The sequence below is a fragment of the Giraffa tippelskirchi genome, chromosome 12, assembly GCF_054371585.1.
Source record: "Giraffa tippelskirchi isolate mGirTip1 chromosome 12, T2T-mGirTip1v1.2.pri, whole genome shotgun sequence".
Classification (NCBI taxonomy): domain Eukaryota; kingdom Metazoa; phylum Chordata; class Mammalia; order Artiodactyla; family Giraffidae; genus Giraffa; species Giraffa tippelskirchi.
This window is the reverse complement of record NC_137286.1, coordinates 36,156,526-36,170,473: the sequence shown is the minus strand read 5'-3', so window position 1 is coordinate 36,170,473 and position 13,948 is coordinate 36,156,526. Positions and strand designations below refer to the sequence as shown.

The window sequence follows — 13,948 nt, the reverse complement described above, 5'->3', positions numbered from 1 at the left end:
CTTGTTTTTTTCTCAGGTCTTTGTTATAGGACATCTGTATTACCATATTCTAATACAGTATGACATAAGGTATGGCCCTTTTGTAACAGTCAATGGTTCTAACAGGATAAAAGGAAACTTGCAAGGTAAGTGAAATCAAAATATATGAACATTCACACTTTTCTGTTTTTAATAGTTTGTTAAACCAATTTTTACTCCAAAAGATTTTCTTTCTGCTTTTTGTTTATATGAATGATGAAAATACTTTAAAGTTTCTTTAAATTATGATTATCCTCAATATTAGTTCCTGAAGAAAGTCCAAAGAAAAGTTTGATTGCAATAGAATTTTTAATTTCTGAATATTAGTATTTAGCTGTTTTTGAAAGGCTTGTCTTAAAAGCAAGCATTAAAGGAAAAGCTATTGTTTCAGCTAAAAACATTAAATTCCTAGAATGGCAACTGTTGTATAGTCATTTGTGAAACCAGAAAAATGATGTGAAAAAATTGACATAAGCACAAAAAAAACTGAAGATGTATCCTTAGTGTCTTCACATACTGAACTGCCTTCTATCAAGTGACAGGGTTGACAGGATTGTTGATTCAATCAAAATGTTTAAAGAATGCTTTCTTATGTGCTTTCAAAGCAGAATCTTTCTGCAGCTACAGTTTGTCTTGTTAAAGGCTGCTTGAAGGAGTAAACTCCTGGAAAAGCCAAGTAACAATGTAAAGAGGAGGGAAGCTTGGGATTAAGACCTGGAAACAGACATCCCACACATTGTTACAGTTAGTAGCCTGTAGAAGAGGCTAGAATGAAGAGGTTCAGAAGGCCAGTTCACTGCTGTAATTCTCAACTTGGCTTAAACCTGGACCATTGGTAAATAAAACCCCTTTTCAATCTAGTAAGAGAAGCCAAACAGCAAAGGTTTTGACACTGATTTATACTGCAAATTTAACACAATGAACATGAAAGAATGTAAAATAAACTTTTACAAATCTTATAATTTCCTATGCATTCTACAGAAATTTTTCAGAAAATAATTAAATCTACTTTTGTCATTTTGTGCCCACACAGCCTAACCCATTTAAATACCACCATAAATTCCATTTTAATAAAAACAGAAGACTAAATCCTCTTGATTTGAAATTGAGATTTAGATGACTGACTTGGTTTTCACTTGCAGAAACAATTTATGAGTCTTGCTTTATGAAAATCCTAAAATAAAACATAGTGAATATTGGTAATAACATCCTTGTTAAATGAACAAAACTAACACCTGTACTATGTAAAAGAGTGTTACCAGGAAGTCATTTTAGTATTGGCCCATTAATAGAAAAAGTCAAATACTTACATGAGACATGTTATTTTTGTTTTATTTCATTTCTGCACTATGCCATGATGGAGACAGAATAATATATGCTACTATAAAGCAGAAAACATTGGCAGAAGCCAATAAACACCATTTAATGTTCTGGAAAATCAAGAGAGTACCAGAAAAACATCTATTCTGCTTTATTGACTATGCCAAAGCCTTTGACTATGTGGATCACAATAAACTGTGGAAAATTCTAAAAGAGATGGGAATACCAGACTGCCTGACCTGCCTCTTGAGAAACCTGTATGCAGGTCAGGAAGCAACAGTTAGAACTGGACATGGAACAACAGACTGGTTCCAAATAGGAAAAGGAGTACGGCAAGGCTGTATATCGTCACCCTGCTTATTTAACTTATATGAAGAGTACATCATGAGAAACACTGGGCTGAAGGAAGCACAAGCTGGAATCAAGATTGCCGGGAGAAATATCAATAACCTCAGATATGCAGATGACATCACCCTTATGGCAGAAAGTGAAGAAGCACTAAAGAACCTCTTGATGAAAGTGAAAGAAGAGAGTGAAAAAGTTGGCTTAAAGCTCAACATTCAGAAAACTAAGATCATGGCATCTTAGTGGTCTCATCACTTCATGGCAGATAGATGGGTAAACAGTGGCAGACTTTATTTTTCTGGGCTCCAAGATCACTGCAGATGGTGACTGCAGCCATGAAATTAAAAGATGCTTACTCCTTGGAAGGAAAGTTATGACCAACCTAGATAGCATATTAAAAAACAGAGACACTACTTTGCCAACAAAGGTCCGTCTCGTCAAGGCTATGGGTTTTCCAGTGGTCATGTATGGATGTGAGAGTTGGACTATAAAGAAAGCTGAGCACCGAAGAATTGATGCCAATATCCCCGTTGAATACTGATGCAAAATTCTTAAAAGGATTAGTAAGCTGAATTCAAGATCACTTTAAAAGTTTTATACATTTTGAATGCATGGGTTTATTGCTGCAATGCAAGGATAGTTCAACAGATAAAAATCCAATTGAATACAATACACCACATTAGCAGAATGAGGGTCCCACATGGATCATATCATTGATGCTGAAAAAGGATTTGACAAAATTCTTTTTGATTTAAAAAAAAAAAAACCACTCAACACACTAGGAATTGAAAGAAGCTACCTCAACATAATAAAGACCACATATGAAACTCTTGCAGTTAACATTATACTCAATGGAAAAAGACTGAAATCATGAACAAGACAAGGATGCAGCTTTTACTACTCCTATTCAGCACAGTGTTGGAAGTTCAAGGCAGAGTAATTAGTCAAGAAAAAGAATGAAATTAGAATGAAGTAAAATTAACTCTGCAGAATACATGGCCCTATGTGTAGCAAAACACAAATGATCTCCACACCCCCAAATCTGTTAGGACTAAGAAAAAAATCCAGCAATGTTTAGATACAGAAGCAACACACAAAATCAGTTGCCTTTCTATATATTAATAGGAACAACCCCAAAGACTTAATGAAGTCTTAATGAAGAAGTTGATGACTTGTACATTGAAAACCACAAGACATTGCTGAATGATGTTAACGTGAAAGTTGCTCAGTCACGTTCGACTCTGCGACCCCATGGACTATACAGTCTATGGAATTCTCCAGGCCAGAATACTAGAATGGGTAGCCTTTCCCTACTCTAAGGGATCTTCCCAACCCACGGGTTGAACCCAGGTCTCCTACATTGCAGGCAGATTCTTTACCAGCTGAGCTACAAGAGAAGCCCAAGAATACTGGAGTGGGTAGCCTATCCCTTCTCCAACGGATCTTCCCAACCCAGGAATCAAACCAGGGTCTCCTGCACTGCAGACAGATTCTTTACCAACTGAGCTATCAGGGAAGCTGATATTAATGATGTTAAAGATGACACCAATAAGTTGAAAGACATCCCATGTAAACAGACTGGAAGACTTAATATTGGTATGATGTCAGTACTACCCAAAGTGATCTACAGATTGAATGTAATTCACTTCAAAATCTCAATGACATTCTTTACAGATACAGAAAACTAATTCAAGCAGAATATCTAGGATCCAAATAGCCAAAACAATCTTGAAAAGAAGAATGCTGAATACCAAAGGATTGATGGTTTCAAACTGTGGTGCTGAAAAAGACTCTTGAGAGTCCCTTGGACAGCAAGGAGATCAAACCAGTCAATCCTAAAGGAAATCAACCCTGAACATTCATTGGGAGGACGGATGCTGAAGCTGAAGCTCCAATACTTTGGCCACCTGATGCGAAGAGCCAACTCAGTGGAAAAGACCCTGATTCTGGGAAAGATTGAGGGCAGGAGGAGAACGGGGTGACAGAGGATGAGACGGTTGGATGGCATCATTGACTCAATGGACATGAGTTTGAGCAAGCTCCGGGAGATAGTGAAGGACAGGGAAGTCGGGTGCGCTGCAGTCCATGGAATCACAGTCAGACATGACTGAGCAACTGAACAACAACAATAATCTTGAAAAAGATCAAAGTTGGAAGACTCACACTTCCTGATTTCAAATTTTACTGCAAAGATACAATAATCAAAACAGTGTGATTCTGAATAAAAACAGACATATAGACCAGTGGAACAGAAGAAAGAATCCAGAAATTCTCACATATATGGTCAAATGATTTGGAGGAAGCACACCAAGACCATTTAATGGGAAAAGGACAATGTTTTCAACTAATGGTGTTGGGAAGACTGGATACCCACATGCCAAAGAATGGGGTTGGATTCTTAGCTAACACTATGTACAAAAATTAGTTCAAACGGACCAAAGACCTAACCATAAGACTTAAAACTCCACTCTTAGGGAAAAAACCAGGGGGAAAGTTTCAGAATACTGGATTTAGGAGTGATTTCTTAGATATGACACCAAAGTCATAGGCATGAAAAGAGACAAAATGAGCTTCAAAAATTAGACATTTGGACTTTCCTGGTGGCACAGTGGATAAGAATCTGCCTGCCAATGCAGGAAACACAGGTTTGATCCCTGGTCCAGAAAGATTCTACATGGCACAGAGCAACTAAGCCCATGCACCACAACTACTGAGCCTATGTGCCACAACTACTGAAGTCCATGCACCCTAGAGACCACATGCTGCCACTACTGAAGCCTGCATACTCCACATCCCTTGCTCTGCAACAAGAGAAGCCACCACAGTAAGAAGCCCACACACCACAACAAAGAGTAGCCCCTGCTTGCCACAACCAACGCAGAGAAAGCCCACACAAAGCAACGAAGACCCAGCACAGCCAAAAATAAGTAAAACATTTGTGTATCAAAGGATACTATCAACAGTAAAAAAAGCAGTCCACAGAATGGGAGAAAATATTTGCAGATCACATATCTGATGAGGGATTAATATCCATTAATATATATATATGTGCATATATATATATATATATATGAAACTCCTAAAATGCAGCAACAGTTATAAAAGACAACCCAATTCAAAACTGGGCAAAGGACTTGAACAGACAGGTATCCAAAGAAGACATAGATGACCAATTAGCACATGAAAAGATGCTCAACATTACCAGTCATTTAGGAAATGCAAATCAAAACCACGATGAAATAGCACTTCATACCCATTAGAGTGGCTATTATTTTTTTTTTTAAAGTGTTGACAAGGATGTGGAGAAACTAGAGTGCGTTGCTATAATATATATATATAATATATATATATATGAATATAAAGTGGTATAGCTGCTGTAGAAAACAGTATCATAGTTCCTCAAAAAATTAAATATAGAATTAACATTTGATACTACATCTGCATATTTATACAAAAGAATAGAAAACAGGGGCTTGAACAGCAGTTTGCAGATGTATGTTCCTAGAAGCATCATAACAAGAGCCAAAAGGTGAAATGACTCATGTTCATCTGTTGATAAATGAATAAACAAAATGAGGTAAACATATACAATGGAATATCATTCAGTCATAAAAGGAATGAAATTTGGATACATACTATACTGTTGATGAACCTTGAAGACATGGTAAATGAAATAAGCCACACACAAAAGGACAAATGCATGATTCATGTATTTGTATGAAGTACTGAGACTTATATCAAGCATTGAGAATATTCAGATGCTTAGAGATTAAGTAGAGTGTTAGCTACCATGGTCTGAGTAGAGGAGGGAATGAGGAGTTATTGTTTAATGGGTATAGCATTCAGTATAGGATGATGAGAAAGTTCTGGAGATGGACAGTGGTGATGGTTGAACCAATGGGAATATACTTAATGCCATTGAATTGCATGTGTAAAAGGCTAAGAAGTGAAAGAAGCCAATCTGAGAAGGTTACCTACTGTATGACTCCAATTATATGACATTCCAGAAAAAGCTAAACTATAGAGATGGTAAAGGGATCAGTGGTTACCACTGCGACTAGGAAAGAGTAGATGAAGCACAGGAGATTTTTAGGTGGTGAAATTATTCAATGTGATACTGTAGTGGTGGACACATGAAATCATGCATTTGTTAAAATCTATAAAACTGTAAATAAAGAGCCTTAATGAAAACTATGGACTTCTGTTACCAACTTAACCAAACGCATTCTTTATATTGCTCCTAATAAGATGAAAGCCTCATGATCGGTAAAATCGTGCCCTAAAATTAAAAGCCTTATGGGGGGAAAAAGGTTTGGAATTTTGTAGCCTGAGCAGTAACAAAAACAAGAATCCTATATTTCCACTAGTATCTGCACTGAGAATTGGTCCATCTTCTGTATACTTAAACTTTGGGGTTTGTGCTTCTTCCTTTCAGATACAGACCCTGAAATCAGTTGCTTCTCATAGAAACCATTTTCAGGACTTCCCTGGTAGTCCAGTGGCTAGGACTCTACACTCTCAATAAAGGGGCCTTGGTTTGATCCTTGGTCAGGCAACTAGAACCCACATCCTCAACTAAACATCCTGCACGCACAACTAAGACCCAACGCAACCAAATAAATATTTATTTTTAAAAGAAACCTGTTTCATTAACATTAAAAATAGGATCTAAAGGTAGCTCCCAATGATAGGGATAGAGCAGGATAGTTACACAGGTAGCTTTTGACATCCCACTAGGGGGTTACAGATAGAGAAGGAACTTTGGGAGATCATTGTAAGCTAATGATCACTCAAGAAAGCAATCAGACTATTGTGAAACAGGCCTGCTTAACAACAAAACCACACAATAAAAGCATAAGATATGCTCCAGGCCAGTAAGTAAAAAAAGTGAGGCCTGCTGGTCAAGGTCAGCAGGAGAATGATCCTTACCACAAGCCCCTTAGCACATACCAAAGACAGGAATACATGGGCAAGTTGCCATTCCAAAGTAGAAGACCTCGTCATACTAAAAACTTGAGGTGATTTAACATATTTTGCTCTATGTTAGTCTACATTACCACCCTTCTGCTGATGTGGATAGCACCATGACAGTCCCAGTTTGACTATATAGGGTCAAAAACTCCTCTGCCTGACTTGAGGAGGAGCTAGTGATGTAAGCTTGACATCCACTCAAAGAATGAGGAAGAAAGTGGTCTTCTTCCCCTTTCTGTTTTCCCTTTGCTTATAAACATGTTGCCCACTTAGTTCTCAGGGCAGAGGTCTCTTGCCTGCCTGCTTGTATCCTTCAAAAGCATCCTAAACTATAAATCCACTTCCTACCTCTCACTTTGTCCCTCACTGAATTCCTTCTGCACCAAGACATAAAAAACCTGTGATTTGCTAAGTCCTGAGATGAGCTGTGCAGTTTCACCTTCATCAATCAGTGCTTTTTTCCTAATAACCAGGTGAAATGTCTTCATGGTTAACTTGCACCTTGCAGCTTCCCCAGCCAGCTTAATACAGTGAAAGCTACTAAAACAGTAACTCTTTGCCCTTAAAGGATTTTCACTTTTCTTTTAGGGTCTTTATATATTACTAAGAATTTCTCCTGAGCTGTGATAAAGTTTGTCTCTAGTTGCTTCAACATATTAGCTTACTGAGAAAAAAAATCATGTTTGAACCCATGCAACTTTCATACAGGATTGATATTACTCTATTTACCAAGTGCAAATAAGTTAATAATATATGTTACAGAAACACACATACTTTGCAACAGGATGAACTGTGTTTCAAGGTATGATAACTTCCAGTCTTTTATTTAGAGAAGAAAGATTAACTTGATTAATTTATTTTACCTTTTAGTGTTTCACTTTCTGCCTTTGTAACAAAGAAGCAATGATTTGGCTTCACTGTGTTATTTCTTCAATGTTCTTCATGACCTATGGAAAATAAGAATCAAGATGTTTTCTCCATCTCAGTTTTTCTTTATATGCACAACTGTCAACACCTCTTTATTTACACATGTATATCCACCCCTTCTGTTTGCAAAAAGTTGAGGTGAACTAACCTAGAACATCCAAACGAGCCTCTTAACATACCTCAGAACACAGAAGAGTTGTATCAGCACCTCCATTCAGATCTCACAGAAGTGTCCCTGCCTTTTCTCACTGCCTATTTTCTGTTACCTGAAGTTCTAACAAGCTTGGTGAACTTTTAAAAAGATATTACAAATGACAAAGAGGGTAAGAGGGAAAGATTGGTAAAGTGAGTCACTCTAACAGCAATAAAAATGAATAACTGATGGCAGGAAAACAGGAGAAAGTAGCAAAAACAAAACAAAAACTGAGATAAAAACAAAACCAAACCGGTGGCTGGTATTTAACGTAGGGACAATTCCCTCAAGAGCCAGTGAGCCCTGAGCCTGTTACCCCCTATCTGTGGAAGCATAAGTACAGTATGAAAGACTTGGACTTGGGAACTAGATTCACCTGGGTTTAAATCCTGTCTTACCACCTTCTGATGTGTGATCTTGATTTTAACCTCTCTAAACCTCAGTTTTCTTTTTCGTAGAGTGAGAAGAAAGCCACTTGCCTCACAATGGGTTCCATTCAGTTCAGTTTAGTCACTCAGTTGTGTCCGACTCTTTGCGACCCCATGGACTGCAGCATGCAGGCTTCCCTGTCCATCACCAACTCCCAGAGCTTGCTCAAACTCATGTCCATCGAGTTGGTGATGCCATCCGACCATCTCATCCTCTGTTGTCCTCTTCTCCTCCTGCCCTTAGTGTTTCCCAGCATCAGGGTCTTTTCCAATGAGTCAGTTCTTTGCATCAGGTGGCCAAAGTATTGGAGTTTCAGCTTCAGCATCAGTCCTTCCCAATGAATATTCAGGACTGATTTCCTTTAGGATGGACTGGTTTGACCTCCTTGCAGTCCAAGGGATTCTCAAGAGTCTTCTCCAATACCACAGTTCAAAAGCATCAATTCTTCTGTGCTCAGCTTTCTTTATAGTCCAACTCCCACATCCATACATGACTACTGGAAATGCCATAGCTTTGACTAGATGGACCTTTGTCGGCAAAGTAATGCCTCTGCTTTTTAATATGCTGTCTAGGTTGGTCATAGCTTTTCTTCCAAGGAGCAAGCAGCTTTTAGTTTCATGGCTGCAGTTATCATCTGCAGTGATTTTGGAGCCCAAGAAAATAAAGTCTCTTGCTGTTTCCATTGTTTCTCCATCTGTTTGCCATGAAGTGATGGGACTGGATGCCATGATCTTAGTTTTCTGAATGTTGAGCTTTAAGCCAACTTTTTCACTCTCCTCTTTCACTTTCATCAAGAGGGTCTTTAGTCCCTCTTCACTTTCTGCCATAAGGATGGTATCATCTGCCTATCTGAGGTTATTGACATTTGGTATCATCTGCCTATCTGAGGTGATTGATATTTCACAATGGGTATTAAGACTTATAAGAGTCTCCAAAGTGAAATACCAGCCACAGTGTCTGGCACCTATAGGTACCTGATGTTCACGGTTCCATAGTTACCTTTCTTTTCATTTAAAGACCTGTACTTTAAGAACTAGTGTGTTATTGCAGTAGGGATGATACGAAATCACAATCTAAACGGATGCCAGGACTTAAAGCTGTAGGTTTGCTTAACGAACAAATTGAAAAAATTGCCTTGGAAGATTTATATTTCAGAGGCATACAAGGTGATATGAATGAATCTATTAGAAGGGAGTGTTAAACTGAATAAAACTTTTGGTATGGTGGCAAGAGGAGTTTCCTGGTGAGAATAGGTCATTAATAAATTTTAAAATAACTATCATGCCCTGATTTTCATAACAAATATAAGCTAATAGCATGAAGAAATTCCCAATCCCCACGATCAACTTTGTTTTCATGACACAGATCTTGTCACATGTGGTAAAGGCATTTATTTTGCTTTTCTTAAAGTAATGGCTTTGCAGTTACTGAGACTGACATTGAAAAAATAAGTGGCCAGTAAGTTAATTTTGTGAGCTATGCCCAACACCTTATCCAGATTTTTACCCCTGGTCGTGATACTCTTTTTTCCTCATTAAAAGAAGGCAGCAATTTAATAGTTCTGAAACTCTTTACCCAATTAAACCAGAGTACCTCTGTGTGGAAAGGCTCCAAGGTAGTTTCTATTTTATTACAAACATGTCTTTATAAACTGAAAAGAAGCCAACTTGCTTTTTAAGTGTATGTGGTTTCTAAAAAATAATTTGAGTTTTTACCATCCCATTGAACATTCTGAAAAAAAAATTAAGAGGCAAATCCTTTGAGGAGAGAAACCATTGGTGAATTACAAGCATGGATACTCATGCATTCAAGCGTTAGTGGCAGTCAGCCATTCTCACATTTTTTCCTGTCACATTTGGCCCTATTTGTATTAATCTTCCCAGTTAAAACAATGCACGATAATACATTCAGTTCTCTGAGAATTTCCTCACTGGTTATTTTATCATCAAGCATTTAAAAAATGAATGTAGTTCCAGACATTATTATTACAAATAATAGCAAAAATAAAAAAAACCTCATCAAACCATTAAAATACATGACTTCACCCAATTACAAAGTAGAAGAACACAACTCAATCTCTTGATAACTCAAATGATAATTTTGAGTATATTAAAATGAATCATCTGATGGTATCATTTAATAATGGCATCTTAGACTTCCCTGGTTGTACCCTGACTAAGAATCCACCTGCCAATGCAAGGGACAGAGGTTTGATCCCTGGTTGGGGAAGATTTCACATGCCACAGAGTAACCAAGCCCCTGTGCCGTACTGAAGCCTGCAAACCCTAGAGCCTGCGCTCTGCAACAAGAGAAGCCACTGCAATGAGAAGCTTGTGCACTGCAACGAAGAGTAGCCCCAGCTTGCCACAACTAGAGAAAACCTGCATACAGCAACAAGACCCAGTGCAACCCCAACCCAAAAAAGCCCAGCATCTCTTTCTGGCTTTTTACTGTGAAATATACTTAATAAAATTTACCATTTTAACCATTTTCAATATGCCAGCAAATCTGGAAAACTCAGCAGTGGCCACAGGATTGGAAAAGATCAGTTTTCATTCTAATCCCAAAGAAAGGCAATGTCAAAGTATGTTCAAACTACCACACAAGTGCACTCATTTCACACGCTAGCAAAGTAATGCTCAAAATTCTCCAAGCTAGGCTTCAACAGCATGTGAACCAAGAACTTCCAGATGTTCAAGCTGGTTTTAGAAAAGGCAGAGGAACCAGAGATCAAATTGCCAACATCCGTTAGATCATCGAAAAAGCAAGAGAGTTCCAGAAAAGCCTCTACTTCTGCTTTATTGACTACACCAAAGCCTTTGACTGTGTGGATCACAACAAACTGGAAAATTCTTAAAGAGAGGGAATAGCAGACCACCTTACCTGCATCCTGAGAAACCTGTATGCAGGTCAAGAAGTAACAGTTAGAACTGGACATGGAATAACAGACTGGTTCCAAATTGGGAAAGGAGTATGTCAAGGCTGTATATTGTCACCCTGCTTATTTAACTTATGTGCAGAGTACATCAGGCAAAATGCCGGCCTGGATGAAGCACAAGCTGGAGTGAAGATTGCTGGGAGAAATATCAATAACCTCAGATACACAGATGACACCATCCTTATGTCAGAAAGTGAAGAGGAACTAAAGAGCCTTTCACTTGATGAAAGTGAAAGAGGAGGGTAAAAAAGTTGGCTTAAAACTCAACATTCAAAATACGAAGATCATGGCATCCAGTCCCATCACTTCATGGCAAATAGATAAGAAACAATGGAAACAGTGATAGACTTTATTTTCTTGGGATCCAGTATCACTGTGGATGGTGACGGCAGCCATGAAATTAAAAGATGCTTGCTCCTGGGAAGAAAAGCTATGATGAACCTACACAGTGTATTAAAAAGCAGAGACATTACTTTGCCGACAAAAGTCCACCTAGTCAGAGCAATGGTTTTTCCAGTAGTCATGTATGGATATGAGAGTTGGACTATAAAGAAAGCTGAGCGCCAAAGAATTGATGCTTTTGAACTGTGGTGTTGAAAACTCTTGAGAATCCCTTGGACTGCAAGGAGGTCAAACAAGTCAATTTTAAAGGAAATCAGTCCTGAATATTCATTGGGAAGGACTGATGCTGAAGCTGAAACTCCAATACTGTGGCCACCTGATGTGAAGAACTGACTCATTGGAAAAGACCCTGATGCTGGGAAAGACTGAGGGCAGGAGGAGAAGGTGACAACAGAGGATGAGATGGTTGAATGGCATCACCGACATGATGGACAGGAGTTTGAGCAAGCTCTGGGAGTTGGTGATGGACAGGGGAAGTCTGGCATGCTGCAGTCCACGGGGTTGCAAAGAGTCGGACGTGACTGAGTGATTGAAATGATGATGATGATGATGCAGTTAGGTTATTTAGAAACAATTTGATTCTTTCAGTTCTTGCTTTTATGGTCTGTTAGGCAGGACTGAAGCAGTACTCAATCTAGGGCTAATTATTCCCCACTACTGAAGAAACAATCTTCTGTGTACACTATTATTCAATGAATAATTAGGATTTTTAGCCTTATTATTGTAAACAGGCACTTTTCCTAGCCTTGTGTGAATAGTGGGTACCTCTAATTCTATCAGGTGATTCTTTCCCTAATATGAAGTATTTTCCTAGTGTACATGTGATTATTACTCAACTGAATACTTGAAAATCTCTGAAGTTCTTTCTCTGTGTGGCTCTCCTCTTTTCTAGTACTCCATTCAGTGAACTATATTGATCAAGCCACATTGACCAACCTGGGTTATCCACCCAACTTTCCCATGCCACAGGTTGGAAACTCTCTCAAGGCAATAATTTGAGTGAATCATTTGTTCATCTCATCTGTTTTCTGTCTCTCATGATCCTCTGTTCCCTGTTGTCCGATGTCTTGAAAACCATCGCTTAATGTATAATGTACATTTATAAATTGTTTCAAGGAGGAGATAAATCCAGTCTCTGTTACTCCATCTTGGTCAGAAGCAGAAGTCTCACGATATTTTTAAAACATGAATTGACCCATATGTTTCCAAAAGATTTGCTTATGACCTTATAGATAAAAATCCTCCTCCTGTCCATATACCAGCCCACTTCAAATTACTTCTGTAAAAATCAGTCTGTGAAACATATTGTAACTAACATCATAATTTCACATATTGCAATAACATAGTTTTCTTTGTGGAAAAAAGATGACTTGTGTCATACAGCTAATGAGAAATTCATCTTCAGGTAAAAACCCTATAGAAAAAATTGTTAGGGTCAGCGTTTTTTAGATAGATCCAAATCCCATTAAACAACCAACATCTAACTTAGGGTTTTAAAATACACATTTATTTTGAATTTACTCACTGTGGTGGACACTGGTACTGCTTGTCTCTACCAAGTTGATATCATACTGGACCGAACTGGCCCTCTGAAGATGGCCTTTCCTGACAATAAAGAAGAAAGAAACACACAAATGGAAAATGGGTAAGTGCAAATGCAGAAAGCAAGTTTAAATTTGAATATATGGAGGTTTATTTTCTCTTCTGCAACTATCTGAAACTGCCAGAGCTTCCCTTAAACTATGCCCCATTATTTAACAAATCCACCAGGGCAGGTAGGTCATCTGTAGGGGCTTCAGATGCTGATGATGCCACTTAGTCTTTTTTCTTTAAGACAGCAGAACTGTGCTATTTTAATGTAGCATTTTTGTGCTCTTCTTAAAGTGGTTAGTTTTCATTATTAGTTGGGATCCTTATGGTGGCTCAGACAGTAAAGAATCTGCTTGCAATGCAGGAGACCCAGGTTTGATTCCTGGGTCGTGAAGATCCCCTGGAGAAGGGAATGGCAGCCCACTCCAGTATTCTTGCCTGGAGATTTCCATGGACAGAGCAGCCTGGTGGGCTACAGTCCATGGGGTCGCAAAGAGTCAGACTCGACTGAGTGACTAACACTTTATGTGACATGGGGTGGCTTTACTCAACTATTGAAAAACTCAATTGCACCTTTAAAAAAAATTATTTTTGGCTGCACTGGATCTTCAATGCTGTGCACAGGCTTTCTCTACTTGAGGCAAGTGGAGGCTATTCTCTAGTTGTGCTGCACAGGCTTCTCATTGTGGTGGCTTCTCTTGTTGTGGAGCACAGGCTCTAGGATGCATGGGCTTCAGTAGTTGTGGTGTGTGGGCTTAATTGCTCCCCAGCAAGTGCGATCTTCCTGGACCAGGAATTGAGTCCATGTTCCCTGC

At 38.6% G+C, this 13,948-nt stretch overlaps 1 protein-coding gene and 1 long non-coding RNA gene across 7 annotated transcripts in view; one reads left to right on the top strand and one right to left on the bottom strand.

Annotated features, from left to right (window-relative positions):
- Positions 1–16: 16 nt before the first annotated feature.
- LOC145529372 (uncharacterized) lies at positions 17–2,637 on the top strand. The gene is made up of 2 exons (XR_014071145.1): positions 17–125; positions 1,386–2,637. It is a non-coding gene; the product is annotated as an uncharacterized LOC145529372 (long non-coding RNA).
- NRG4 (neuregulin 4) overlaps positions 900–13,948 on the bottom strand; it is a 101,177-nt gene continuing 88,128 nt past the window's right edge. For all 6 annotated transcript variants that reach the window (XM_081549681.1, XM_081549683.1, XM_081549687.1 and 3 more), the window contains 3 exons: positions 13,069–13,148; positions 7,518–7,601; positions 900–1,192 (listed from right to left, as the gene is read on the bottom strand). In XM_081549681.1, coding sequence (XP_081405807.1) covers positions 7,585–7,601; positions 13,069–13,148 — 97 coding nt within the window. In that variant the 3' untranslated portion in view covers positions 900–1,192; positions 7,518–7,584. The remainder of the gene's footprint in view (positions 1,193–7,517; positions 7,602–13,068; positions 13,149–13,948) is intronic.